We start from the raw sequence: 27,286 nt of genomic DNA on the forward strand, positions 1-27,286 counted from the left end.
TTAATAATTTTATCCAAAGAAGTTTCCTCAGGTAGTTCCGGAAATGAAGGAAATCGACTCTTTACAAAGTGACGAATTTGTAAATAGCGGAAAAAATGTTGCCGAGGAACATTAAACTGCTTCAGGAGCTGCGTGAATGAGGCAAAAATCCCATCTACAAAAAGGTCTTTGATATTTCTAAGGCCATTACTTTCCCATATTTTAAAGGCAGAGTCCATCATGGAGGGTGGGAACATATGATTTGAGCAGATAGGTGCTTTAATTGACATTAAGTGTAACCCCAACCTTTTCCTACATTGCACCCAGATTCTGAGCGAGTCATACAACAAAGGGTTACGTTTATAGGTGTATAGTGCTAATGGGAGAGCTGAACTCAACAAAGCTGATAGGCAAATTTTGCCACAATTGGATGACTCAATTTGGAGCCAAGCTGGAGTCTCTGTAGTAACATTACTCATCCAGTACAGCATATTACGAATATTTGCTGCCCAATAATAAGACTGAAAGTTTGGCAAGGCTAATCCACCCATTGGCCTAGTCCTCTGCATGAAATCTTTACGAATTCGTGGACTTTTGCCATTCCAAATAAATGCAGAGATATGCTTATTCAGTGTTATAAAATACTTATTGGGTAAGTAGCATGGGATACATTGAAATAAGTAAAGGAACTTGGGAAGTATGTTCATTTTGATAGAATTGACGCAGCCAATTAATGACAGTGGTAAATTGTTCCACCTCTGAAGATCTGTCTCAGTATTTTTAAGCAGCGGGACAAAGTTTCTTTCATAAAGATCTTTGTATGAGTGGGTAACCTTAACCCCCAGATAGGTCACATACCCTGATTTAACGCTAAATTGAAAACCTGAAAATGAAATCTTTCTGGCTATAGAGTTGACACAGAGAAGTTCACTTTTATGCAGATTTAACTTGTAACCTGAAATATTACCAAAACATTCAAAAATGGCAAGAGCACGGGGAAGAGAGCATAAAGGCTCTGACATATACAGCAGGAGGTCGTCAGCATATAAGGATATTTTGTGCTCCTGGTCACCTCTGAAGATGCCCTTAATGCAACTGTCAGCTCGCAGTTTAATCGCCAGTGGTTCAATTGATAATGCAAAAAGAAGAGGGGATAAGGGACAACCTTGTCTCGTACCACGGAGAAGTGGGAAATAAGAAGAGAATAACGAATTTGTTCTAACACGTGCCATAGGTGAGGAGTAAAGTAACTGAATCCATGAAATGAAATTAGGGCCAAATCCAAATTTATGCAGAGTATAAAACAGATAATCCCACTCCACCCGGTCAAATGCCTTCTCAGCATCGAGTAATAAGGCAATTTCAGGGGTTGTAGTTGACTTGGTGTGTAATATGTTCAAAAACCTGCGCAGGTTGAAAAAACCATGCCTACCCTTCACGAAACCTGTCTGATCTGGAGAAATTAACAATGGTAGATGTTGCTCTAGCCTGAGAGCAAGTGTTTTTGACAGTATTTTTAAATCTACATTTAAGAGTGATATAGGACGATATGATGAACACTCTAATGGATCTTTATAATTCAATTCAATCTTAATTGGCAGACTTCATGTCCATAAAAACAAGACAAAAAAAACAAAAAAAACAAAAAACACACACACACAACACCCCCCCCCCCCCCCAACACAAGGTATACACCATTAAATATATATATGTATATAAATAAGTATCTAAAACATTTGTAAAAACATAAAACCATAATATACATAAAACACAATTACTTAAAATAAATCAATAAATACACAAACACTTTAACCAGTGCTTTCTGAGACTGGATGAGTAACGGGAACCACTCACTGTCGGATCTGTGAGTGCTAAAATTATACTGTTACTCGAACCATCCAGTCGTTCTCTAAAATTGAACATTAGCTTCCTTAAAAGTGCTTTAAAAGTCCAAACACCCACAGCTACAAACATCTGGCTGGCACTACCACTTCTAGGTATCCTGCAAAGGATTCTCATCGCATCATTATATGCAACATGCAGCTTCTGCATGCTACATTGTTTGTAGGATGACCACAAGGGGGCAGTATATAGCGGTGTGCAATACGCTTTAAACAAAGCCACTTTAACTGGAAGTGAACAAAAGCTGAATTTGCGTGCAATAGTATTTGCCTGCACATAGAGCTTACATCGTTGTCTGTATATGTCATCATCATCATTCATTTGCTCAGTAATAAAGTGACCGAGGTATTTCACCTTTTTATGAACTTCAAGAGTTTTTTGTGCCAGTTTAAACAAAGGGAAATTTAGCTGTTTATCCTGCTTGGTTCTACATATCAAAACAGCACTTTTAGCAGCATTGTACTCAATGTCATATTGCACACCATATTCAGTACAGACATTAAGAAGATCCTGTAACCCAGCACTGCTTGGACTAAAAACAACCAGGTCATCTGCATACATAAGATGATTTATCAGTGCTTTACCTAATATACACCCAGTGTTACAGGCTCTCAGCTGTATGGACAAATCATCAACATATAAATTAAATAAAATTGGAGACAAAATCCCACCCTGTTTGACACCATAGGGGGCAGAAATACTGCTTCCCCATTTAACCTGCATGTTCTGATGAGCGTACCAGTAAGAGAGAATCCTCACGATGTACTGAGGAACTCCCCATCTCTTCATTTTATCAAAAAGTTTTCTGTGGTTCACTCGATCAAAAGCCTTAGAGGCATCAATGAAAGACATGAGGACAGATGAATTTTTAGCCCTGTACAAACTGACTATTTCCTTGAGTGCATATATGCACATGTCAGTGCCTGCTTTGGTTTAAAGCCAAACTGATTATCCAGAGAAGAGATGAACACACTAACTCTGTCAAACAAGATTCTTTCTAACACCTTAGATAAAATACTGGCTAGTGCAATTGGCCTGTAATTATCCAAGCAGCTCACTTTTGCAGCTTTGTCCTTCATAACTGGTACCAGTAAAATACACAGCATTGAGTCTGGTAATATGCCATGAATCATAAACCCAGTGAAACAGAGTGCTAAAAGAGGAGCTAGCCTTACACTAGCATGTTTTAAATGTTCTGCAGTGATGTGATCCAAACCAGAGGATTTATTATCAGACAACCTATGAATGGCTTCATATACTTCATGTGTCCTTACACTTATTGTGTCATTACTCATGTCAAGATTGTCCTCATATGGTTCACTTTTTATACAGTTAAACAACGCACTGTAATGCTGTCTCCATAATGCTGCAATGTTATCTGCCCCAGAAACACCTTCAACAGTTGATGGTAGAGATGGTTTACAGTTATTAAGAGCTTTCACCTCTTTCCAAAAATCTGCCGTATTATTACACAGCATTTTCCTGGCCAAAGAATCTGCTCTTAGCATTTGCTCATTTTTAGTTATAAAGCGAACAGCGTACTTATATCTGGCATTCGCACATTTTTTCTGTTCAAATTCTGGGCCTTGTTTAGGTCTTCCAGCCATGGCCCAACATTTATAAGCTATGCGAGCTTCATCATGGTACATGGATACATGTTCTTTCCAGCCAGGTCTGATGTTAGGTTTCTTATGCTTATATTGTTTATCAAGCAGTGTGCCACTTTTATACAGAGCAGTCACTATATCATCATACATGGAGCAGAGTAAATGTTTATGCACAGCATTCTTACAGTTGACATCTTTGCACAAAATAGCTTCTTTATTTATATGCATATTAATAATCATACGGTTCTTGGAGTGAGTGCATACACTCATGAAGTTTAGTAACTTCCGGTCACTGCAACAAGTCCAGGTACAGTTTACCGACGGATGGGTGCAGGACCTTGAAATGCACCGTGTAGAACGAAAGACCATCGTACGTATCATAAGTTTACCAATCTCACAAATCGTCGTCATAAATACACATTCCTTAACCGTTTATTAATATAACCTTTGAGCTCAACGGTAATTAATTAGTAGTGGAAATAATTTCTGGTTCATCACAGAAATGTAGCAGTGACAACAATATTGTATGTTGTAATCGCACTGGGCAATTAGTGATACAAAAAAACCTGTTTTATCCTGTGAATAAACGTATATGTTTTTGTCAATGTACCATAATAACATAAGCGAAACGCAATATTGTGTCAGGACAATTCACTATTTATGCACAATAAATAAAGGAGCATAGCGCCACAATTTCTGTTCAGCGCCAGACTTGCTTGTAACCTATATCACCAATTATGTTATGAAAATGACGTATTAACTACTAAAAAACACTGACCTTCGTGTAAATGCTTGGAGCAGACTAACCTGTGAGCTGGAGTGTTCTGGGACGTTATATTTGATCTTTGAATGGCTGCAATCCAGGCCATCCGTCGCATCTTTGTTACTTCGGAAACATGGCTCGAACAATTTCTCTTCAACGACGTAATCCGATAACAACCGATCTCTTTACCCGTCGGCTTCCCGTGGCTGTCATGCGACCGGCTATTGCAGTTAATAATACAACAGCTTCTTGACATTTTTGTGTTTCTTTTTATCGCTGTGTAACTGATTTTAATTGAAAGCCTGCGTGCGCTAGTACCGCTTGCCACGAGTTCCCAGAATCCTTTGCGGTTCTACCCGTGAATGACGTCACATTTTCAATCTCTATATAATATGCATGTTAAATTTTATATTTGGGGTAAAATATCAAGTCTTTTCAAGTAAACCGGTTCAAGTCCAATTCAAGTCCCAAGTCATTGGTGTAAAAGTCCAAGTCAAGTCACAAGTCTTACAACATTTTTTCAAGTCAAGTCTAAAGTCATAAAATTAATGACTCGAGTCTGACTCGAGTCCAAGTCATGTGACTCGAGTCCACACCTCTGACAGATGCATTAGAAAACTTGATGTACCCATATGAACAGGCTGAAGCCAAACAAAGTATACCTCTGTGATGGATTGCATCTATTCAGACAGGATAGAGGTATACTTTATTAATTTTGCATTTTTAATTTTGCATTTTTCCCATCTATGAAGACGGAGTCTACAAGCTTCCCTTTTTGTCTGCACCGCAGTGCAGAGACCAGATCTTTTGTGCAAACTTAGCCCACTCAGATGGTATAGAAGCGATCCTCCAGCCTCTGAACTCATATTTAATCCTCTCTGAACTGCATTGTTTGTTGGATCTGTTGAGGAAGTCTGTACTGCTTCAACAATTTTACTGTGAGGCTGGATATAGACAGAGCCCATTCATCTTTGTTGACTACAGGCTATTTTCTGCAATTTTACAAGTTTTTAAGCTTTTGGCAAATGCTTCCGTCTTAGTTTGAGTTGAGCACATTTAACCTCCCTTTGGATAAGCCTCAGTGAAAAACAAAGAGCTAAAATTCGATGAGCAGGCAGATTCCCGAGCACGTTGTTCCATTTTGAGATAAATGATGCAGTATGTGAATTGAGGTATTAGCGTTAAATCCTTAAAAATAAACATTTTTAACAAAACCAAACATTCTGACCTCATGCATGTCGATCTTACTTCAGGCCTTTTTTAGCTGAGTGGTACTAATAACATGGCAGCTGAGTGTAATCAGAAAGTTTGGATGTCGCTCTTACCAGACAACTTGATGGAGTCACGTTTTTCACTCTCGTCAAAGTTGGAGGAGGAGTGATCATCGTCTGAATATGAACGATTTGCATCACCCTGTAGATAAAAAAAATCTATCAGACAGGACTCGTGGTCTAAAAGATTTTTGTCACAGACTTTTTTTTTTCAGATTTTGTCATACGCCAGCCTTTAATCTCCGGGGCAAAACAGTGCTCCCTCACAACAGCTATCAGACGTATTTAAACATACTATCAGACAATCTTAGATCGACGCCCCTCTGTAAGTCTGTAAAACCCTCAAAGTACTGACACACTACTCCAGGAGCCCTCTCAGACTTGGTTAAGACCAATGGGATTTCCCCTACAGTCTTCACTGAGGGAGTAAATTGGCTCAATAATCCCTAGTGTGTCGCAGTTGTAGACCCAGAACAGATGAGTGGAGGAAGGGGAGCGAGCTGGAGGAGAAAAGGCCGACAGCGAGAGAAAGGAGAGAATAAAAGGCAGGAAGAGAGACAGACTGAATGACTGATGGCAGGGTTTTGTTTTGGCATTTCAGAAAGATCAATCAAGAGCCGCGTGATTTGTGTCAATGTTTCCCTCCCAACTCACACATCATAGCTACATGCCATGAATATGGTAATGCTTTGATCTATGTATGAAAACTCAACTGGGTTACTCAACCACACTACAATTTTCCAGTGATATCATCTGACATCGTTTGACAGCTGAGGGCAGATTGACAGCATCACTTTTGCAGTGTTTTCCACTGAGAGGGATGGCTTCAGAAATTCTGCTGTATTTAATTATTATTACATAGGACCAATACTATAATATATATCATCACTCTTTTTTTCTACAGCACAAAACAGATTTTAAACTTGATTTTTGTTCATTTCTTTTACTATATTTAGATCCTCATGTTCTCAAACCTCAAGTTTGCTCACCTACAAACAAATGAACAGTCTAAATTTTCACTGTAGTTTGGTTTTAATGAAAAGAGACAGAATATCAACAAAATGTCTAGACATTTGTCACTGAGTGAAATACGTATTTGATCCCCTACAACCAAGCCAGAATTCTCATTCAATTCAATTCAGTTTTATTTATACTTCTGGCTCCCTCTTTAGCTGTGTGTCCATGTGGCACACGTATTACAATCAAGTAATCATTAATCAATGAATTATAGACACCCCTGATCTCAACTTATTATGTGTATAAAGCACAGCTGTCCACAGAGTCAATTTCTTCCATTTTAGCCTCTCCTCCACCACGGGCAAGACCAAAGAGCTGTCAAAGGACGTCGGGGACAAAATTGTGGAGCTGCACCAGGCTGGAGTGAGCTACAAGACCTTCAGCAAGAAGCTTGGCGAGAAGCTGACAGCTGCTGGTACGATTAGTCAGAAATGGAAGACATATAAAATGACCATCAACCTTCCTCAGCCTGGAGCTTGATGCAAGATTGAGCTCTTTGGCATAAACTTGACCCGCCATCTTCAGAGGAAGAAAAATGCTGAGAATGACATAAAGAAGGCCTACCCCACAGTCAAGCACAGAGATGAAAACTATGCCTTGGGGCCCGTATAGATACAGGACAACTTCACCGTATTGAGGGGCCAATCGATGGGGCCATGTACTATAAAGTCTTGGATGAGAACCTCCTTCCCTCCCTCTGCTCTGCTTTTTTCCATCCTGAAGATGGATCATTGATTGGTCTTCCAACATGACGATAACACAAAACATACAACCGAGGCAACAAAGGTGAAGAACATTAAGGTCGGTGCATTGCCTCCAGACATCAGTCCTACAGAAAATCTGTGAAGCCCAGAAAATCTGGGAGCTGAATTTTCAAGTTGCAAGAGTCACCCAAGAAAACAAAAAGGACACAAACTCTCCCGAGATGTGTAAAAATCTTTTGAAAAACTATAAGAAACATCATACGCCTCTGCTTACCAACAAGGGTTTCTCCATCAAGCGCTAAGTCATCTTTTGGATCAAAGATTTATTTCACTCAGTGGTGTGTAAATCAATGTAAAACTTTTATGTAATGTGTATTTTCTGGATTTTTGATTGAAATTTGGTGTCTTTCCATTAAAATTAACCTACCAAAAAAATACAGATTGTTTATTTCTTTATCAGCGTGTCAAATATTTGATTCCCCCACTGAACATCATTTCAGTTCCTGCTTGTACTGTGATAACAGTTTGACATTCAGAAGAAGTATTGCAGGAAATACGTTTTTTATGGATGTGATGGCTTTAATGTTGATAGAAGTCACCATATTTAGTGCACAGAGCAAATACTCTGAACATTATGTGTGTAACGTTTGTCTATCCTTGCCTGACTGATAATACAGTCAACTTGTATGTATGAGGTTTTACACATCTATGTAAAGAAGCTAGCATGCAAAGCCCCTCTGCTGAGTTTATTATGTAACAGGAATGATAAAAGATGATGCAGCATAATATCCATACTGCACTTGAGGCACATTAGATTGTAGGTCACCCGAATTTTGGCAGCTCAATACGCAGTCATTGCAGCTGTATGCATAAAACGGAAAAAAACAGACTTAAAGCACAAAAATACATTTTGAGCTGTGTTCAAATGAAAGCAATACATTACATGTATTACATGGACTGTGCAGACAGTCTGATTTAAATAGAATTTAATCCATTTTGTCAAATGCCATAAGATGGATGGCTGAAAAACAGTCGAAGTGTTGACTGTGTAGACATGCTGTAAACATGTAAATCTGCTCAATTCAGTGATTATGGAAATCAACAGAGGGCAACAGCTCGGTTTATTTTAGCTGTGAAGGTCTTTGCCAAAGGTTAAATTCTTCAGTTTGAGAGACACAGACAGACTGATATCAGTGGACCACGCAAGAGATCACTGTGCAGGGAGTGCAAGCATCGGGTCAAGTTAGATAGAGAAGTGCCAAAGTTTGGAAATGTATCTAAATCACAGGCGGCCAAACAGCTTACGAGGCCGTGCTTTTTACGATATTAGAGATGTGGCACTTATTTGGTGGATGTTTTCAAATATCTGTAAGCTAAGTGCTCCTCCATCAATTTATACGATTATTCCATTGAGTCGTGGTATAATTTGGACTTATAAACTAGTTAAATTATTGCCAGACATAATCATGTTCATTTATTGAGTTTCTCTGGTGGCTGTTAGAGGCCAATACAACAATAATAATTAGAAATATTTCACTACTGATGAACACAGAATTGGATTAATAATTTTAGATGAGTAACAATTAAAAGATGAACAAGCTTACATTGTGCAGTTTGAAATGTGGCAGCAGTCAGCATCGGGTTGACCTATGCCCCTTACCTCCGCCTGAAAGCCTTCAACCAGGATGGCGACCAGCAGGTTGAAGAGGACGTAGTTTCCAAATGTCATGAGGGCCACAAAGTACAGAGCAGCAAGCGGTGAGGTCGCTGCCATACCATTGTACAAAACTGCGTTCCAGTCCTCCTGGGTCAGAATCTTTGAGATTTGCATAGACAGACGTAGGAGGTTAGTAACACAAAAAGGGCCTACTGATTGTTAAGCGCTAAACGACTCTAGTCATGCTGGAGTAAAAATAGAACTGCAACATCCTTGTGACCAATAAAACAATTTGGCTGGTTGGTTAAACAGAATTTTTTCACTTTTACTGACCAACTGGAAATAGTTACAGTGACCAGCTGGTTGGCCAGAGGTTGAGGATGCAGCACCCTTAACCCTCTTACGCATAGTGGTCACTACAGTGGACAGCTATTCCACTGAAGGCTGTTTTCTTGTATTTGTGTCAGTATTGATGGTATACTTGCACATAAACCACTACATTGGACACTGATGTGTCACTCCATACCCTGCCACCCACTGGGCAGCCAGCGTTGTCCACCTAAGTGGACGTGTAAAAAACTCTTTGAAAAGTACATGTTTAAAAAATGAAGTTCAAAAATCATGCCTGTGGTTTTTTCATGCCTAAAGATGAATAAAAATATCCAGGTTGTCATAACTCATGGATGAAAGGGTTAAGCTATGGGTGACCACTTTGGGTTGCAAGGTGACTGCACTGGATCCCCGTTTGCAACCAATTTTAGTCAGTCACCACTGCATCTCTTTGACGGAGTCAACTCAACTGGTTGCTAACTTTGCCAACAGCAAGAAACTCCTTCCCGGCAGCAACTACGTCACTATTTGTAGAAACATTTCAGAGTTTCTGTTTTAAACATATCAGGTTCTGGCTGTACTCTGAATTTAAAACGTTGATGTGACTGTTTCAATGTGATTATCACAGTTAACTGATGAATTATCACAAAGTGATGGCATGTAATTGTTAACCTGACCCTGTCAGGTTAACAATTAACCTGACAGGGTCAGGTTTGAGGCATGCCTGTAGTTTGAGGCATGTTGTGCTCATATAAATCAAAGCTATGATATGTTGAATACCTGAAAAACGGTGACAATGGCCCACAGCAAGGAATCAAAGTTCTTCCTGTCTGGTACTGTGTCTCCGGTCTCCGTCTTAAGACTGAATTTGCATCCAAAAATGTGCATCCCAAGGATACTGCAATACAATATACCACACAACATACACTCGGTCATCTGATATACCTGACTAATAATTAAATTCAGATCTTTGTTAAATCCATTTAAGCATGATACAAATACAATCATCTTTTATAGAATCACACACGAAGACGCTTTGGATAATTAAGCTGTATCTGTACCCTAAAGGTTCCTAACTGTGTAAATTCAGTTTTATTTATTTATTTATTTATTTTTAAGTGTCATCATTTGTTTTGTACTGTGTGACTTTCCGAGCTGAAATAAATTAGATGGCTGTAAATGCCTGAGTGCTGTTGGACGCTGGGGAACGGCTACATGAGATTTAATCCGCTCCAGCGACCATTTAAAATGTAAAGAACCAAACTAAACATTCACCAACAGTCTCAAACGTTTCATTTAGTAACATTTCTGAAGAAAAAAAAGCATTCACGTTGCCCTTATGGGTATTAAATGTGGCGTTACAGAGAAAAGTTTTAAATTTAGCTGTTAAAAATCTAACCGATGGAAAAATGAAGTTGTCTAATTACTTTTTTTTAAACACTGTATGTAAAATAACATCTAATTTAACAATGACTTCCTTTTACATTAACCCTGTGTATGAGTCTGAACAGACACACAGAGGATTTTTTTTAAAGCACACTGAGATCTCAGGGTCATTTTCCTCAGACATTACAAAACAAAATTACAGGGATGTGAGTGGCATGCAAATCTGAAAACAGTATATAAATAAAGACAACAAATACTGTGTACACTGAACACCCACTAAAGGACCTATTAACTCTCAAAGCAGTTCTGTGGCAGTGCTTGAGCATCACAAATGTGCCCTTGTTGCTCTACTCACTTAAGTGTATGCTTGTTAAAATCTAACCAGATCATCAAGGGTCTGCTTGTTATTTTGTACCCAAGGTTAATAGCTGCTGTGGAATGTTGTGACCGTCTGTGCTACAATGGTTGCTGGTAAGCAGCCGTGCAGATCTAAAGCCAATACGTGCCACACCATGAAAGTAGAGGGTGAAACAGAGATCTGACTCACAGTACTGTTCCTGACACCAACTAAAAACACAGCTGAAAGAAACGGATCAAACGAGCCGTTTACATTCTTCTTCTTTTATTATGATCACACAGTGTGTACACCTTACCTAAAGATGAAGATGAAGAGCATTAGTAACATGCAGAAGGTGGCCACGTTGTCCATGGTCTTCATCAGGACCACCAGCTGTCTCCTGAGAGCTGGCATGAACCTCACCAGTTTCAGCACCCTCAGCAGCCTGAAGGTCCTCAAAACAGACAAACCACCGTCCGACTGGCCGATAATCTCACACACACTGAGGGGTGAAGCACAAAATGCTGCTAAATGTCCATTTTAACATAGCATGTACAGAAAAAACACTTACATATGTACATAAAGCATAAATGGAAAAAATGCCCTTTTACACGTAACTACAATAACATTTACATTTTGGTTGTATTACATAACTACAATAAAAAGTTTAAATTTCATGATACATTCAGTTCATACAGAGCATATTTTCCTCAATTAATTATATAAATAAACAAATCTTTTGTTTTAATATTTAATATTAATATTTTTAATAAGACTTATGTTTTACTGCGAGTCTATGAGGACGAAGAATAATTGTTTTGTTTTGTATTTTGCTCATTTCTTGCAAACACGTTTCAACAGTGGCTATAACTGCAACTACACCTGCCCTGCCTGAGATGACCATATGATGAATATCCACTCTCACTGACATCACACACAGCCAAGAGTAGAAAAAACTGGCTGAAACATTTTGGCTCATGGGAACTAAATGTGAACATATTTTATGCCTAAGAAAACAACTTCTAACTGCTTCTTCGCTCTGTAGTCCATCATGTGCACACACAGCCCTGGTTCATCACTTGCATTAGGTGCCTTATTTTAAAGCATGATTCAAAGGTCAATGTTAAGTGCCTTAACAAAATTCCTCTGAAAATAGTCAAGTACAAGGACTGCATTGAAAATCAATGAGAAAGCGTCCATTTTCAACACACACTAGCACTGGACTGTAACACATTCAAGAGGTTTATCTTAGCTGGTCGCACACAAGGACTCAACACAACACATCTTTGCTATTGTATTTGCACTACTGCACTAATGCACATAGGCTTGATTTATTTTATATTCCCTTTTATCTTTTCATAATGATCTCTTTCTATACTAGACTGAGAGAGAAACTGCAAACCCTGTACATGCAATGAATTGAAAATCTTGAATCCAATGGCCGAAGGAAGACTTTGGAAGACCTTCTGAAAGACTGGAGAAATATTGCTCAAGATCATTTTCAAGCAATATTGCAGATAATTATTGCTGCAGCACAAGGCCAAAAGTGTTCATTTTCATTATTATACACCTTCAAGTCCCTAACCTTTAAGGGAATCAGTACTGATTCTAATTTCTCATTTCTTTTCCCATCAACTCAAGTAAGTGTAGTAACTGATCCATGTTAAATTTGTGGTCACTTTTTAATCTTCAAGTAATTCATTTGTCCACTAGCAGGTTACCAGGGTTCTTGAGATTGCAAGTGAAGCTCTAAATGCTTTTATTTGTACATGAGTTCACAAAACGTGATGGCTGAAGTTTTGCTGTCTATTTTCTTTCTCATTCTGACGGATATTTAACGTGAACAGAGAGCTGTTCTCTCGTGAAAAATATGCCTTTAAAGAAACACGTCTCCTCGGGTTGGTAGCTTTCAAAGGCCTCACTCAGCACATCAAAATAGCGTTGGCTTTGAATTGACAAAGACCGAATAGGGACCCTTGCATAGCAGCTCAGTATAAATAGCTGAGGACGTTCAGATAGAAAAAGAGATGGAAATGGGTAGCGGGGCAAGAGATAAGAAGACAGATGCAGATATGTTCAATCACCATGTATCTTCTGTGATGGGTTGCACATTTGATCTTGTTCAGTTTTAGTTGCTTTGATGTGTATTTGATCTCGGGGTTATAATGGGGATCACACACAAAGGCGCCTAACCAGATGAATTGGGGGAAAAAAACACCAGCAGATCAAAGGCATTGCCACTCACCTGAAGCTTCCAGGCACACAAAACAAAAGACAAAATCTGTTTGCTGCTTTCTGACGCTTTGGCATCTAAATCCATACAGGTGGTACATTTGAACAAGATAGAAAGCACATGACAATTTGACAAAGTATGAATAATTAAACTGCAGGCTCTCTTTCCAGAATCGTCTGGCAAATGAAAAAAAAGCCAATATCTAAATTACATCAGTTACTATATTAGAAACTGTTTTTTTTACTCTCCAAAGCCTACTTCCGTCTTCTTGTGCTATTGAGGACATTCAAACTCTAAAATTACCTTTAGCTCTGACATATCTATGGCTGTCCACACATAAGGGTAACCTTTAAAAGCTGTACGTAACAACTGCAATCAGTGTTTTAGTACCTTATGATGACAATGATTCCATCAAAGACGTTGTAAGGGTTTCTCAGGTAGTTGAAAGAGCCAAAAGCTGTGAGCTTGAGGATCATCTCCAAGGAGAACATGCTTGTAAAGACGATGTTGCAGATCTCCAGAACATTGGTGAGCTCCTCTGGCTGTTAGCATAGAGACAAATAAAAGTAAGAGAAATTAGAAATGAAAGAGAGGTATATAAGCAGGGGTGCACATAAGTGGTCCGCAGGTGCGCATTCGCTGTCAAAATAAAAGACGCGCACCAGATAAGAAGTAGCAACGTGCGTTCGCGCACTGTTTTTGCCTTTTATATGCTGCAACTTCTTATCTGGTGCGCGTCTATTATTTTGACAGTGAATGCGCACCTGCGGACCACTTATGTGCACCCCTGTGTATAAGGATGATAGGCAGAGACATTCAAAACAGTCAAGCTTCTAGTTACTAGCTAAAAAGAAAGTGTGATTATGCTTAATTTAAAAGTTTAAAGATAATAAAGATCTGTCTTCTGAAGGTCTCAGTTTGTTTGACAATCAGTAAAATATCGTCGGCATGTTCAAATAGTCTGTAATCTGCTGTCTGCACCAATCCCAAACAGCAGCAGGCAATAGTTAAACCAATTATAAAGCTCATCAATACATTTTGCAGATATTAATTAAAGAAACAGAATTTACTCAGTCCACCCTGAAGACTGCTGAAAGACCACATTTATATCCAAAAAATGTCTTTAAGAGCTCAGATTTCATATACAGTATCTTTTTGGTCTTCAGTTGTCAGTTTACCATCATAGTAATTGCACTAGCCATAATTAATCATAATAAGTCAACTTATTAACACACTAGCACAATCATTTGGTTATTTCTTTTTTGTTGTTTTATTTATTTCATTTTCAATCCTCCATATGCCGTTGCAACATATCTATCTATGTATCTATACATACATATATATATATATATATATTCTTGTCGTCTAATGTTGTTCTGTTTCATTTGAACACATCTCTCTCTTTCTGGCTTTTTGTATAGATTTGCTCAATACGATGAAGAACAGCCATATATATACACGCAGACACACATACAAAGCACTAAATCTGGCACACTCGTGATTTCCAGCACATCTCTATTCCACAGAGCTCCTCTGCAACTTCAGCAATGACATTTCAACATCCCAGAATCAATGAGCACTGTGTTTATCATATTTACATGTCTGTGCGCATGTGTGCAGCTTTTTGTTACCCCTATATACTTTGTGTGTTTGTCACGCCTAATGACTGTTTGCAGTGTGAAAACATGGGCTAATGATGTATGCCCATCAGTGTCCAGACCAGCCAAACAGTGCTGGCAGTCCCTGGAGATCCATTACTGCTGTCTCATTACTGCAGACCTGGAAACAGATCTAAAGACTTGAGTTTTTTTGTTAGCTGATACATGGAATCAAATTAGAAAAGCAGGGATTTTCTATCATACTGAGGACTTCTAGGTTGACTTAGAAAAGTAAGCAGAATTCACTTGTGAACTAGTAGTTTGGGCTCTAAAAATACCTGTAATCAGGCAGTCAAGTCTAAATTTGTCAAGGAAAGGTGTTCGAATCAATCATACACTGCAGTTAGACCAGGGTTCGTAGTAGTAACTTTCTTAGCGAATAATGCAGCAAACAGGTGCAACAGGGTAAAAAGAAAGGAAATTTTCACCATTTGAGCCAATTTATTTGAAATGGCAAAATGCCAAAGCACTTGTCCTTGGCACACTGTTGGAGGAAATCAAACTTGACCTTGAATCTTCAACTAAATGAGGTCATGCAATAACTCAGTGCATCGCAAATTCTTGTAGCCCATTGAACTTCTTTCTGATTTTGGCTTAAAAAGAGAGACGCACATAAATTGGATGCTTATACGCAATTAGCTTTGTCAGATGGTGCTGCTGACTCTCATCGTCTTTAGGTCTGTGTGTGCCATCCTAATCTAATTTGTCCAGCACTTAGTGGGTTCTTCTTGTTGAAATGAGCTGGTCAATTCTGCATAAATAACATCTGAAGAAGTACTCTGATCTGAGATCTTAACTGAGAACGACTGAACTTCAGAGATCAGAGAATCAATGATATGAATCAACGAGCACAGTGGTCTCCATCATCTGTGAATAGGAGAAATTTGGAAGCCTCAGACTTTTCCTAGAGTTCACCATCCAGTGAGTTGATCTCAAAATATCCAACTGGACAACAATCTTAAGTCTTGTATGGTACAGTGGCCAGAAGTCACTCCCCAGTAAACAGCACATTTCCACATAGCGACACAGAAAGTGCTTACATATGGCCCACACACCGCAAAAAAGGATGGCTGTTTGATGTGTTATACAGTGTTGGTCAAGTTACTTGAAAAAAGTCATCAGTAACTAATTACTGATTACTTCCCCAAAAGAGTAATCCCGTTACTTTACTGATTACTTATTTTCAAAAGTAATTAATTACTTAGTTACTTAGTTACTTTTTAAAAACACGATTTACAACCTGAATAGGTGATAAAGCGATAGATCTTTCAGCCCAATTCTACTTTTTCTACATAATCCATCATACAAAATGTAATCAAATGGAAAAGTCCCTTTTTAAAACTTGTTTTATCAGTTTTAATCTTTTAACTTTATGCATCAAGCAAAAATTTAATTATATGCACCATTCTCTGACTTGAATAAATTAGTTTAACATTTAAAGCTATTTTCTGCACATTCCAGCACATAAAATATTTTTTTTTGTGTTTACACTCAGTCTTTCAAATAGATGCAAGTAAAACACAGCAGAAAATAAATAAAGTCAAAGACTCAGCGGTCCTGTTGCTCTATTTTCACCTGTAAAGCAGGACTGCGGTAGGCGGAGGTTTACCCTGGTGCAGGTGTGCCGTGGTCAGTGGAAGAATCCGCGAGTTTCTCTGTGAGTTTCCCATTACGTCGTTGCGCACTCAGTGCTTGCTTGGAAGTTTAGGGGGTTTTTTCGCTGTAAAAAGAAGTTTTCTTCCCACGCACGATGAACGCTAATGTTTTTGTCACTTTTTATGGAATCAAACTCAAAGTAAGGTCAGTACTTCCACACTTTAAACGCTGCACGCTCATACTCTCTCCCACAATCGATATGTGATCCATTGTTGATCTGCACACAGCTGTTGTCACTAACGGCGCACTCGCTTACGTCACTGTCGTGAGACATTCTCGCAAAAAATCACGGTTTTAGTAACGCAGTAACGCAGCGTTCCTACGGGAAAGTAACGGTAATCTAATTACCGTTTTTGCAATAGTAATCCCTTACTTTACTAGTTACTTTTAAAAAGTAATCAGATTACACCATCTCTGGTGTTATATGTTTAAAAGTAACCTAGTCAGTTTTGAAGATTAACAAAGACTAACACTGAGCAGTGCTGGTTTTCTAACACTGGAATATTTCTAACATTTTGAGTTATTTTCCAGTGTTAGAAAATCAGCACTGCTCAGTGTTAGCCATTGTTAATCTTCAAAACTGACTAGGTTACTTTTAAACATATAACACTGTCAAAAGTGTTAATTTAACACTCAACAGTGTTGTATTTAACACTCAGAGGTGTGGACCCATATATTAATGGATTGGATTTATATAGCGCTTTTCAAGGCACCCAAAGTGCTTTACAATACCACTATTCATTCACTCTCACATTCATACACTGGTGGAGGAAGCTACAGTTGTAGCCACAGCTGCCCTGGGGCAGACTGACAGAAGCGAGGCTGCCATATCGCGCCATCGGCCCCTCTGGCCAACACCAGTAGGCAAGTAGGGTAAAGTGTCTTGCCCAGGGACACAAAGACCAGGACAGAGAGCCCAGGGATCAAACCGGCGACCTTCCGGTTACAGATGCGATTCCCAACCCCCTGAGCCACGGTCGCCCACGACACTCTCTAGTGTTAATTTAACACTGGAGATTTTGCTGTGTATAGCGCTTTTCTAAAATGGCCTGTATTTGTATAGTGCATTACTAGTCCCTAAGGACCCCAAAGTGCTTTTACACATCCAGTCATCCACCCATTCACACACACACACACACTCACACACCGGTGATGGCAAGCTACACTGTAGCCACAGCCACCCTGGGGCGCACTGACAGAGGCACCAGGATTACTCTCCTCTCCTCGCCTCTCGCGGATTACTCAAAATGCTCTATACAACATGCCACATTCACCCAATCACACACGTTCTCTACACTGAGTGCTTCCTAACTACATTCACACACATTCACACTCTTGACATGCAGACTGGAGGAGCCAGGGATCAAACCACTAACCTTCAGTAGGCGACCTGTTGTACCTCCTGAGCTACAACCACCCGGTGGTAAACGTGAGTAAACCCTCACTAGGTTTTGGATAAAGTGTAAACTCACAAACCTGTCAAACCTGCATCTGAAATGTTGGCTAGCATAGCAGTATAGTATTGCAACATGACATTTGGATCTTCTAACTAAAATAGGAAAATAAGAACATAAATAGTGCCATCATTGCCAGACCTGGCCCACAGCTGGTTGATATACACCCTGCCATGACACCAGTCAGTCAGAAGTGCCAGCTTGATGCTGGATCTGGGCCAGACCTGTTTTCTATGAGCCTGGGCCACATACACCAAACCAGAATCGGGCCAGATGTGGCATACCATCACATAAACAGTGCCATCTACGCCAGGCCTGACCCATATCTGGATGACGTACCACTTACCATGCCAGAAGTCAGCCAGCAGTTCCGGCTGGTGTTTTAGCTAGCAAAACAGTGTGGCTGATGAGGAGTGAAGACACGCTAATGACAACATGTACAACCACTGGAGATGTGAGAAGGACAGACGGAAACATTTAGGTGAAATTTAAGTTCTTAATCAGTTTTATGCTTATTCTAGTGTCATTTATAAGAATTTTCATCTATAATGGTCAATAATCATTAAATGCTATTGCTATGAGTAGCAGAAATTTTACTGTGTAATTAAATATTTTACAGAGTTAATGGAATTTTCACAGAACCACATGCTTTTGCTACAGCGCACATGTCCTTGTGCAAAATGGGAAAGTTTTAATTTTATCATGACAAAATGTTATCTCTAAAAGGTGTACATGTCTCATTTCTTCCAGAGCAGCCTTGCACCAGAAAGGAGGACCTTTACAGGACTCTCTCCCAGACCTCAGTACGACCCTCTCAGGCAGTGCACACCAGGAGCTTCACACTCTGGCTCACACTCATAATACAAGTCAGAGCTTTAAAGTAAAAGTGTGAAGTGTGCTTTCAAAATTGGAGTTTATAGCTGGTTTGGTTTGGTTGGCAGTTCATGTTTTGCCATAATTAAAATTAAATATTTAGACTTTCAATAGCGTTAACATACTACACAGGTCATGAACAAGATTTTTGTAATTTTCATTGTACGTGGGCTAAAGCACTTCATTTACAGACATGTAAATACTGCAATTTGATTCTTTTAATAAACCATGTAACTTGGATGCAAGCGATGCTGGCGTGACCACAGTGCACACGTCTGCTGTTGCTCACAGTGGTCCAAGGGACCGCTCAGGGAGTTTGTGTGTTTGCTCAGACACATGAACAATTTGAGGGAACATTGGTTGCAACATGGAAAAATGTAGAACAACTGAAACTCTGTGAACACTTTCCAAATGCTCTGTATTATTATGTACTGTATTATTAAGGCCGCATCTATTCTCAGGCCCACTTTCATGAACTAAAGTAGAGAAGCTAAAAACATCCACAATGATCTTTCATTTGTCTCGTTATCTCAAAAAAACAACATGTGTTTTCTCTTGGTAATTACTTTATTTAATAATTAAGAAGTTTACGGACAGAGATCAAACAGCGCTGCTCTATGATTGTCTGTCTTTGCCCGAATGTTAGAATTAAAGGCAAACAGAAAGGATCCAATCTGATGATGCCGGAGTAGCAGTGTTTGCATTCTCAGGGATCAGGAATGCCATTTCTGCAGGGTGCGAACTACAGGGGAGCCAGAAGGAGCTCGTCTCCTCTTAATAAGACACAGGGTCCTTGAAAACATGATTTATTCAATTTATTAAATATGCTTTTTTGGTTTGTCTTTTTCAATGTATTTATCTTTTCTGCATTGCATGGAGGGTGATTCATTAATAATTCCCTTTACTAAGAATACCGGCATGCATTCTCTGCAAGCTTGACCTCACCCACATCTGCTACAGACAGACGTTGGAGGACACCCTGCAGCAGTCTGACTTGATAAATCATCAATTGTGGAACTGCAATTGGAATTGCATTTAGCCCATGTGTAAACAGGATTTAAAATTTCAGGTTTGTTGAAAAAAAGGATAAATTTGAGTGAAATCTGCAGAGATGGCATGGACAAAGTAACTTATTTATTATTCTAGTATTCTAGTATTATTCTTGTTTACCGGGCTGGAGCTAAATATAACATTACTGGCTACAATAAGCTCTTCTAGTTACCAAGTTGGTCAGAAATGTGAGTAAGTTTTTCAGACTGACATATGGGGCCTATCACTGATCCAGGACCTTGTGTTGTCTTTGGGTATGGCAACCTTAAATAATTAATAACAATTTCAATAACATATATCATATAGCAGTGCTATGCACCCCCCTCCCTCATCATCCCCCGTCTGTCATGCTGATGCATCATTAATTCTCAAATAGCAGTTATTATTCTCTGATATGTTATCTCACTTGGGCCGTTCATCAAGCTCAGCGGTGGATATTAACTGGCTAAAAAAGTAGATGGACTGACATTATTGGGTGCGTACACTGGTGGGCAAAAGATTTGGCAGTGGTATTGTGATGGTTTGCTTAGCCAAGGACGCTCAACAAGGTAGTCTTCTTCTGGGGTGCTGGCCAGGTTTCCCTGACATGTAAGGCCGATTTATCTTAAATGCAAAGTACATAAAGAGTGTTTGCACATTTAAGACCGAACACCCTGGACACTGATTGAAAACAAACCTAATGCAATTTATAATACACACACACAGAAATATATTCAAAACACCCAAACACAAAAACAATATAAAATACCATCAACTAGTAAATTCAGCGCACAAATAGTCCATGATCTCAGTTCAATGCCGTTGCTTGAGTTCATTCACAAAACTAAAGACAAGGAACCCACTCAGAGTTTTTTTTTTTTATCAGTTCCTCAGTTAATTCTCTGTCAGTCCAAAACAGTCACACGCAAGAAAAGCTGCAGGTTTTCTACCTGACGCAAAACAAGAAAGTGAGCTCGGCACTTTCAAACAAACACTTTCTGGAATGGATGCCCGATTCACCACTTTACTCCAGTGGAGTGTCCCAGTGTGAAGTTAGCCTCCTACTGCACAAAGGGAACAAATAATGGAGTTTCAGCTGAGATGGGCCACAGAGGTTATCTCACTGCTTCCTTCTCTGGCATCTTCCATCCCAAATCCTGGCCCACAAGAAAGAGAGTAAAAGGGCTGAACCATCTGCAAGTGCCAAATCCAGGCAGTGACTCGCTATTCTAATTACTATATATACGTCATTATGTAGATAAAGGCCTTTTACTTTGTTCTCTGGGACAAAAGAGGAGGAAGGTTGAATTTGCAGCTGGAAGATGACAGGATCCTGGCCATCATGAAAGGAACAGGGTGTCCACATGAACTAACAGTGATTAGAAGCGAGAGGCACAACCTGTCAGTTTTACTACCAGGTCCTCAAGACCACATACTAAGGATGATCAAGAAAAGCTGCCAGCAAAAAGATTCAAATCTGCTCTGTTGAGAGGCTTTCCACAGCACAAACCTCAGTGATGACAGCTGGCCAAAACAGCTGAAAATTCTGTTCCTCGCTGAGCTTGGGTATTAAACATTGCTATTGTAACAGCAGTCTGGCGAGGAAGGAGCGGCTAGCCGGTCCAGCGGGCATGTGGTGTGGAGGTTAGCCGGATAACACGGAACCAGTCGGTTAAATCCAATAACAGACCTTTATTCGCCGTCAGCAACATTACACTTTATAAGCCAGGTCTCCTTGGCTGTACTCGTCCGAACCTACATGCGCGGGGATTGGTACCACCAGCGCCAGCTTGTCACAACAGTAAGTAAGGTGCTTTCTTGGAGCATGGAACATGAGCAGCATGAAATGGCTGCCGCTAACAACTCACACACCCACTAGGAGACCCCCACAGCTACTACAATAGTTGGGCAACCCCCCCTAGTGGTGCTATAACCCAAAAGGTTTGTTACACTATCTGAGGCCAAAAGAACTAAAGATGAGGAGATTTAAAGGTGGTGCAAGAGACAAAGAGGACAACATGCCACGAGCTGATGGAGGACTGGCACTAAAATAGATTGCATGTCAACTTTGGAAAAGATCCAACCTTCTGTTTTCTTTTCCTCACCCCCAACCGGTCATGGCAAATGCCTGCCCCAACCTGAGCCTGGTTTTGCTGGAGGTTTCTTCCTGTTAGAAGGGAGTTTTTCCTTCCTACTGTCTCCACGTGCTTGCTCATAAGGGGTGATGTGATTGTTGGGTCTTTACACTACAATATAAACAGCCTTGAGCTGACTGTTGTGATTTAAAGGGCTATATAAATACAACGGAAATGAAAAATCAAAAATTCATCAACAAGGATGCCTGAATGAAGACGTCATCCTGGCAAACACATCTTCTCACATGGTCTATATGATAGCAACCACCCCATTTATGGTCCCCTGTTTAGCCTTTTTATTAGAAATATACCCTTTTGTTAGTTCTTAATTCTCCTTTTTTCTCCCTCTCCATTCTCAGTAACTGTCTGTGAATTTCTAGAATGTTCTGATAGAATTTATAAACAGCCTATACAACACATATTTACAGAACTGATAGCATCAAAGGATGACATTTGGACATTACACTGTCCGAATAACGTCTGGTCTCCTGCCGTAGTGGCTGCCAGATATAAAAAAAAAAAGAAGGAAAAACCACCCCGAGCAACAACAAAACCTTGGACAGGTGTAAGCACCTCCCTTCTCTACAGGTGGAAAATCACAGTGATGAGGCAGATCAAGCCTCTGATACTCACTGTTCAAACAGAGGGAGGCATGACTTCAGTTTGCTAAACAGGCAGTGGAACCACAGACATTTCAGCTCACTATTTCCTCACCATTGAAGCAGCAAAGACTCTCTCTCTCTGCCTCTCTCGTTCTGCCTCTATTTTTAGCAGCCCCTGAGATGAGAGACGACCCACCACTGCGGCGGTGGCAGGCGTGAGTGGGCGATGGTATAGCGAAGGCAAGAAATATTGATAGGGGGAAAAAAAAGAGTTCACAAAGCCGAGCATCAGAAAAAGAGAGGAAAGAAGAAGAAAAGAAGAAAAATCAGTGAAAGTTGAAAAAGAACAGGAAGTGCCTTATTTTCATTGCTTGGAGAGAATTTAATCAGTGCGATCCAAACGAAAGTTCACGCTTGTATAATATGATGTCATGATCCTAGATGCAATCTGTTGCATAAACTGGGGGAGCACACTATAAAGACGAATATTAAGCCAACACCTGTACGAATGGGGGAAGAGCTTTACACTGCAGGAGTGTGGACATGCAGGGCAATGACAGGAACGAGGTAGAAGCAACTTTGTAATCTCCAAAGGAGCCAACATGGCTGTCTTTACTTTCTATAACAACTATTACAGGGAAAATCTGCAGCACATGCATCCAATGTCTTAACAGCATCTAACGTAACAGTCAAATGATACGTACACAACAGTTTAAATGTTAACAAATAACTTTGTTGTGCAATTCTAGAAGTCATCAAAAATTGTCCAAGTTATAAATGATTGTAAAGTTATTTTTGTTGAATTGTTTGCTGACAGTATGTAAGTGTCCGTGCTGATAGACAACAAAAAATCTATATACAGTACTGTGCAAAAGTCTTGAGTCACCATTATATCTTGGGAAGTATGGGTATGTGCAAGTATGTGTTGTACGTCTCTCCCGACCCACTGATGCGAACAATGCTGATGACAATTTGAATCAAACATAGATTCATCACTTCATAAGACCCATTGCTCTTGTGTAATTTGTCATACCTCAGTGTTAAAGGCTTTTTTATATTTGCAAAAACGCTTCAGCTCTCATCTATGAAACTTTATCAGAACCCTCGAGAGCAGTATTTAACCCCTAGTGCGGGCTGTCTCATTTGGAAAGTGTCCTGAGGATTGTTGACCCACTACTGATCATGTGAGTCACACAGGGTGAAGGTAATCACCCACGCCTTTTTTAAAGACTCATGCAAACATAAAGACCGCCATTACCTGGATGACTGAAAACCTATACAGACACACAACACACTTCCATCTTTTCTTCCTGTTTCCATTCCTTGAAAATGGCTCCTTGTCACCTTTCCACCTGAGACTATTTATGATGAGGCATCAGCGAACAATAGATGGACCACCTGAAGGGCATCTCTCAGGTCCTGTGTCAGTGCTGATTTTTTTCCCTATTTCTTAAGGCCGTGACTTTCAGATACTGTTCATCTGCTGTCGATAGATTTGTAGTCCTGTCAACTTTTGTCGTCTCCATGTCCAGTTTCCTGAATTCTTTAAAAGGACACACTGTGCTGAGATATGTCAAGTTTGCAACTAATAACTGTTTGGAAATCACGCTGTTGGTGCAAAAGTTATACTTCATGCCTGTAAAACTGTGTTATCTTTAGCTGAAACTAATAATAAAGAAATGGGAACATAGTATACAGAAACATGAAGAAACGAGTACTGTCTGACAACTTTTGCACTCTAGTGCATAACCCTCAAATATATGAAAGACTGAGAGAGATAATTAAGATATTTAAATATTTAATTAAACAATGAAAGATTTCCTAAATAATGAAATAAATGAGGGGAACATGAACAAATGTAAAAAGCCAGCTGTACCTGCTCGTGGTGCTCAATGCCCATGCTGATGGTGTTGATCAAAATGGCGATCATGATGCCTCGGTTAAAATACTTGCTCTCCACGATGCCCCACAGTTTCATCCTGATCTCGTACCACAGCTCCTTGCATCCCTTCTTCGGACTACAACAAGACTCTGCACCTTCATGGCCTTGTTTGTCCTTCCCTTTAGTACTGGACTGTACACCATCCCTGTCTGATTCCTCCACAGTTCCCTCTTCTGTTTCGTCACTCGCTGCATTTCGAACTGGTCCCACCCCGTCAGAGAGCGCCAGCGCTGCCGCGCACTGAGGGCAGCCGTCTGTGGCGGAGGCAGCAGTGAGGGCCACAGGCTCAGCGGATGAGGCATGGCCTAGTTTGTTGTGATGGGGACATGGCGGGCCTTACAAAATGCAAGATGGAGAGATTAAAGGGTGATCCTATAAATCAAATAGATAAATACTACTTTCTTACAGTTACGTACCATGTCTTAACCCCGCTCTTCTGTCACGTCCTTCACGTCCATTGGCCTTCCTCTCCCTTCCTTCCCCGCCTCCTCTTCCTCTTCCAACACCATGAAAGCCACGAGGTTTCCCCCGGAGGGTGTTAAAAAGGGCAACAGTTTGCCTCCTCGCCTTTCGGAGGAAATGGCAGACCAGCTGGAAGAGCTCTTCGTAGCAGTCCCCAGGTTCACTGGCCAGGGTGGAGGAGGATGAACACCGAGCTCGCTGCTCCTGCATCAGCTGATGCTCCCGCTGCTTGGTCTCTGAGAACTGGGTGGCAATGACCACGAGGCACAGGTTGATCATGAAGAATGAACCGACCTGGGAGGATGACAGGCATGCGCACATTACATAAACAAAATTTAAAGCTGCGTGTTGCTTGACTGTCACGTTCCTCCCCAAGCTGCCCAGTGCTGAAAAAGTGTTTACTTGTGAGAATCCAAACTAATGAGATGTAATTATTTTCACAGGGCTTTTGTCTGTTTATCTGTAATAAAAGAACCCTTTTAAAGGCCTATTATTAATCCTAAAACACTCCCATCCAATAAAAAGGTAATAAATCATTCTTAAATATAATGATCTGCAACAGTTGGAAGCTCCAGCATGAAACTGGAAACCCCTAATTTGGTCTGTTAGTCAACAGCTTCTGCCAGCTAATAACGCTGAATACAAAACTCTCAGCATGATGGCCTTATGCCAGAGCACTGTAGCTCTTACCTCTAGCTTGTTAGTCCACTTGGCTGGACAACTCCAGACATAACACATTATACAATATGTTCACAAACAAATCTGCTCCAGTGCCATCCTGAAAATACTTCTTTTTTTTAGTATTACAACCAGCAAACCAAGCAATGACTAAGAGAGGAGAGCTAACATATTAGGTGGCTTGATGCTGTTGTAGCTGTAATAATTAGCAACTTTCTTTTAGAAAAACCTATGATCACACGAGACAAGCCTTATCTATCTATCTATCTATCTTTAGGTTTTACAACACTGATTTGTTGAGAACAAAAACTACAATTACACAGTATCTTATCCTTTTATCCTAAGGCATGAAAATATATATTTTTGAAAGTGAAAATGACAACAACATTCTGGTAATGCTGATACCTTATTCATATAAACATGTAATTATTACAACTATTAAACACCATCATCACCATCACTGCTCTATCACAAAAAAATCCGCAAAACTACCATGTATCAGTATCAGTTCAACATCATTTTACACTAATACAAAACACATTTACAACACGTGGCAATAAACAGCTGCTTGTTGAAAACTAGTTTCTGCACTTATAGAGCACTGGTAGGACAACCAGCCCCACCCAACCCCTGTTATGATCTCTTTTAATCTCAGTTAGCTCTCAGTATATTTTTAAACAGCTGCTTGTCATTCCAGGTGTAGCTCTCCAGCCTGTGAAGAGTTACCCTCAAGCACAGGGGTGTCAAACATGCAGCCGGGGGCCAGAATCTGCCCGGCAAAGGCTCTTAGAGACTTTTTCTGTAATTTGGGTTTTCTGTAATAATAATAATAATTTTACATATTTATTCATCCATATTATGGAGCAATTGTGACCACACAGTTTACTCTGGAATCATCTCCCTCTTCAGATTAGGTCATCTTCTTCACTAACACGTTCAAACCCAATTGAACATGTGCGTTTTTCATTAGCATTAACTTACAGTGTCATTTTCCCCCAGTGCATCTCTTTTACTTTTATGCGTCAAACTCATCAAAGAATATATATTTAACAGTCAGAGACTTTTTTACTGCTGTTGAATGTCAAAATATGTCAGATATGACCCGAACAGTATGCAAGGACAGAACATAGGAATGAAAAATCTTGATACTAAGACAACATCTTCTAAAGGCAGACACATTATCACAGAGATGCAAAGCAGAGGAACTTATTTAGACACCGTCACATACCCTGTCCTGTCTTGATCATCAGTTTTTGTGGTGCATTTGCTAAAAGCCTGCATTCATAAAAAAGTAAGTGGAGAAGTTCGTGAAGTCTGATGAGGCGTATTGTCTGTGAAGGTTCTCAGTCATCCAGGTCATCGTAGTCAAAGGAGCTTGCAAAGAAAAGCGTCTGGACTTCTTTAAGTTGCTTGAAGACGTTTCACCTCTCATCCGAGAAGCTTCTTCAGTGAAACGTCTTCAAGCAACTTAAAGAAGTCCAGACGCTTTTCTTTGCAAGCTCCTTTGATGAGGTGTATTGTAGCTAAACTTACATCTTCTGAACTTACAATAGGTAGAGTCTGGTGTTTATGGAGAAAACTGGTAACAGAATATTCAGCTTAGTTTAACCT

At 39.9% G+C, this 27,286-nt stretch overlaps 1 protein-coding gene across 1 annotated transcript in view; it reads right to left on the bottom strand.

The window, feature by feature from the left end:
• LOC146707141 (voltage-dependent T-type calcium channel subunit alpha-1I-like) overlaps positions 1 to 27,286 on the bottom strand; it is a 186,873-nt gene that overhangs the window by 78,750 nt on the left and 80,837 nt on the right. Inside the window, exons 7-13 of the mRNA XM_085458476.1 lie at positions 24,952 to 25,291; positions 24,470 to 24,870; positions 13,577 to 13,728; positions 11,270 to 11,455; positions 10,011 to 10,128; positions 8,904 to 9,059; positions 5,577 to 5,664 (exon numbers count right to left, since the gene is read on the bottom strand). Of these exons, the coding sequence (XP_085314602.1) occupies positions 5,577 to 5,664; positions 8,904 to 9,059; positions 10,011 to 10,128; positions 11,270 to 11,455; positions 13,577 to 13,728; positions 24,470 to 24,870; positions 24,952 to 25,291 (1,441 nt within the window). The remainder of the gene's footprint in view (positions 1 to 5,576; positions 5,665 to 8,903; positions 9,060 to 10,010; positions 10,129 to 11,269; positions 11,456 to 13,576; positions 13,729 to 24,469; positions 24,871 to 24,951; positions 25,292 to 27,286) is intronic.

Source organism: Copadichromis virginalis, linkage group LG6 (assembly GCF_057382275.1).
Source record: "Copadichromis virginalis isolate Kocher_CV1m ecotype Utaka linkage group LG6, C_Virginalis_male_GT1.1, whole genome shotgun sequence".
NCBI classification, from domain to species: domain Eukaryota; kingdom Metazoa; phylum Chordata; class Actinopteri; order Cichliformes; family Cichlidae; genus Copadichromis; species Copadichromis virginalis.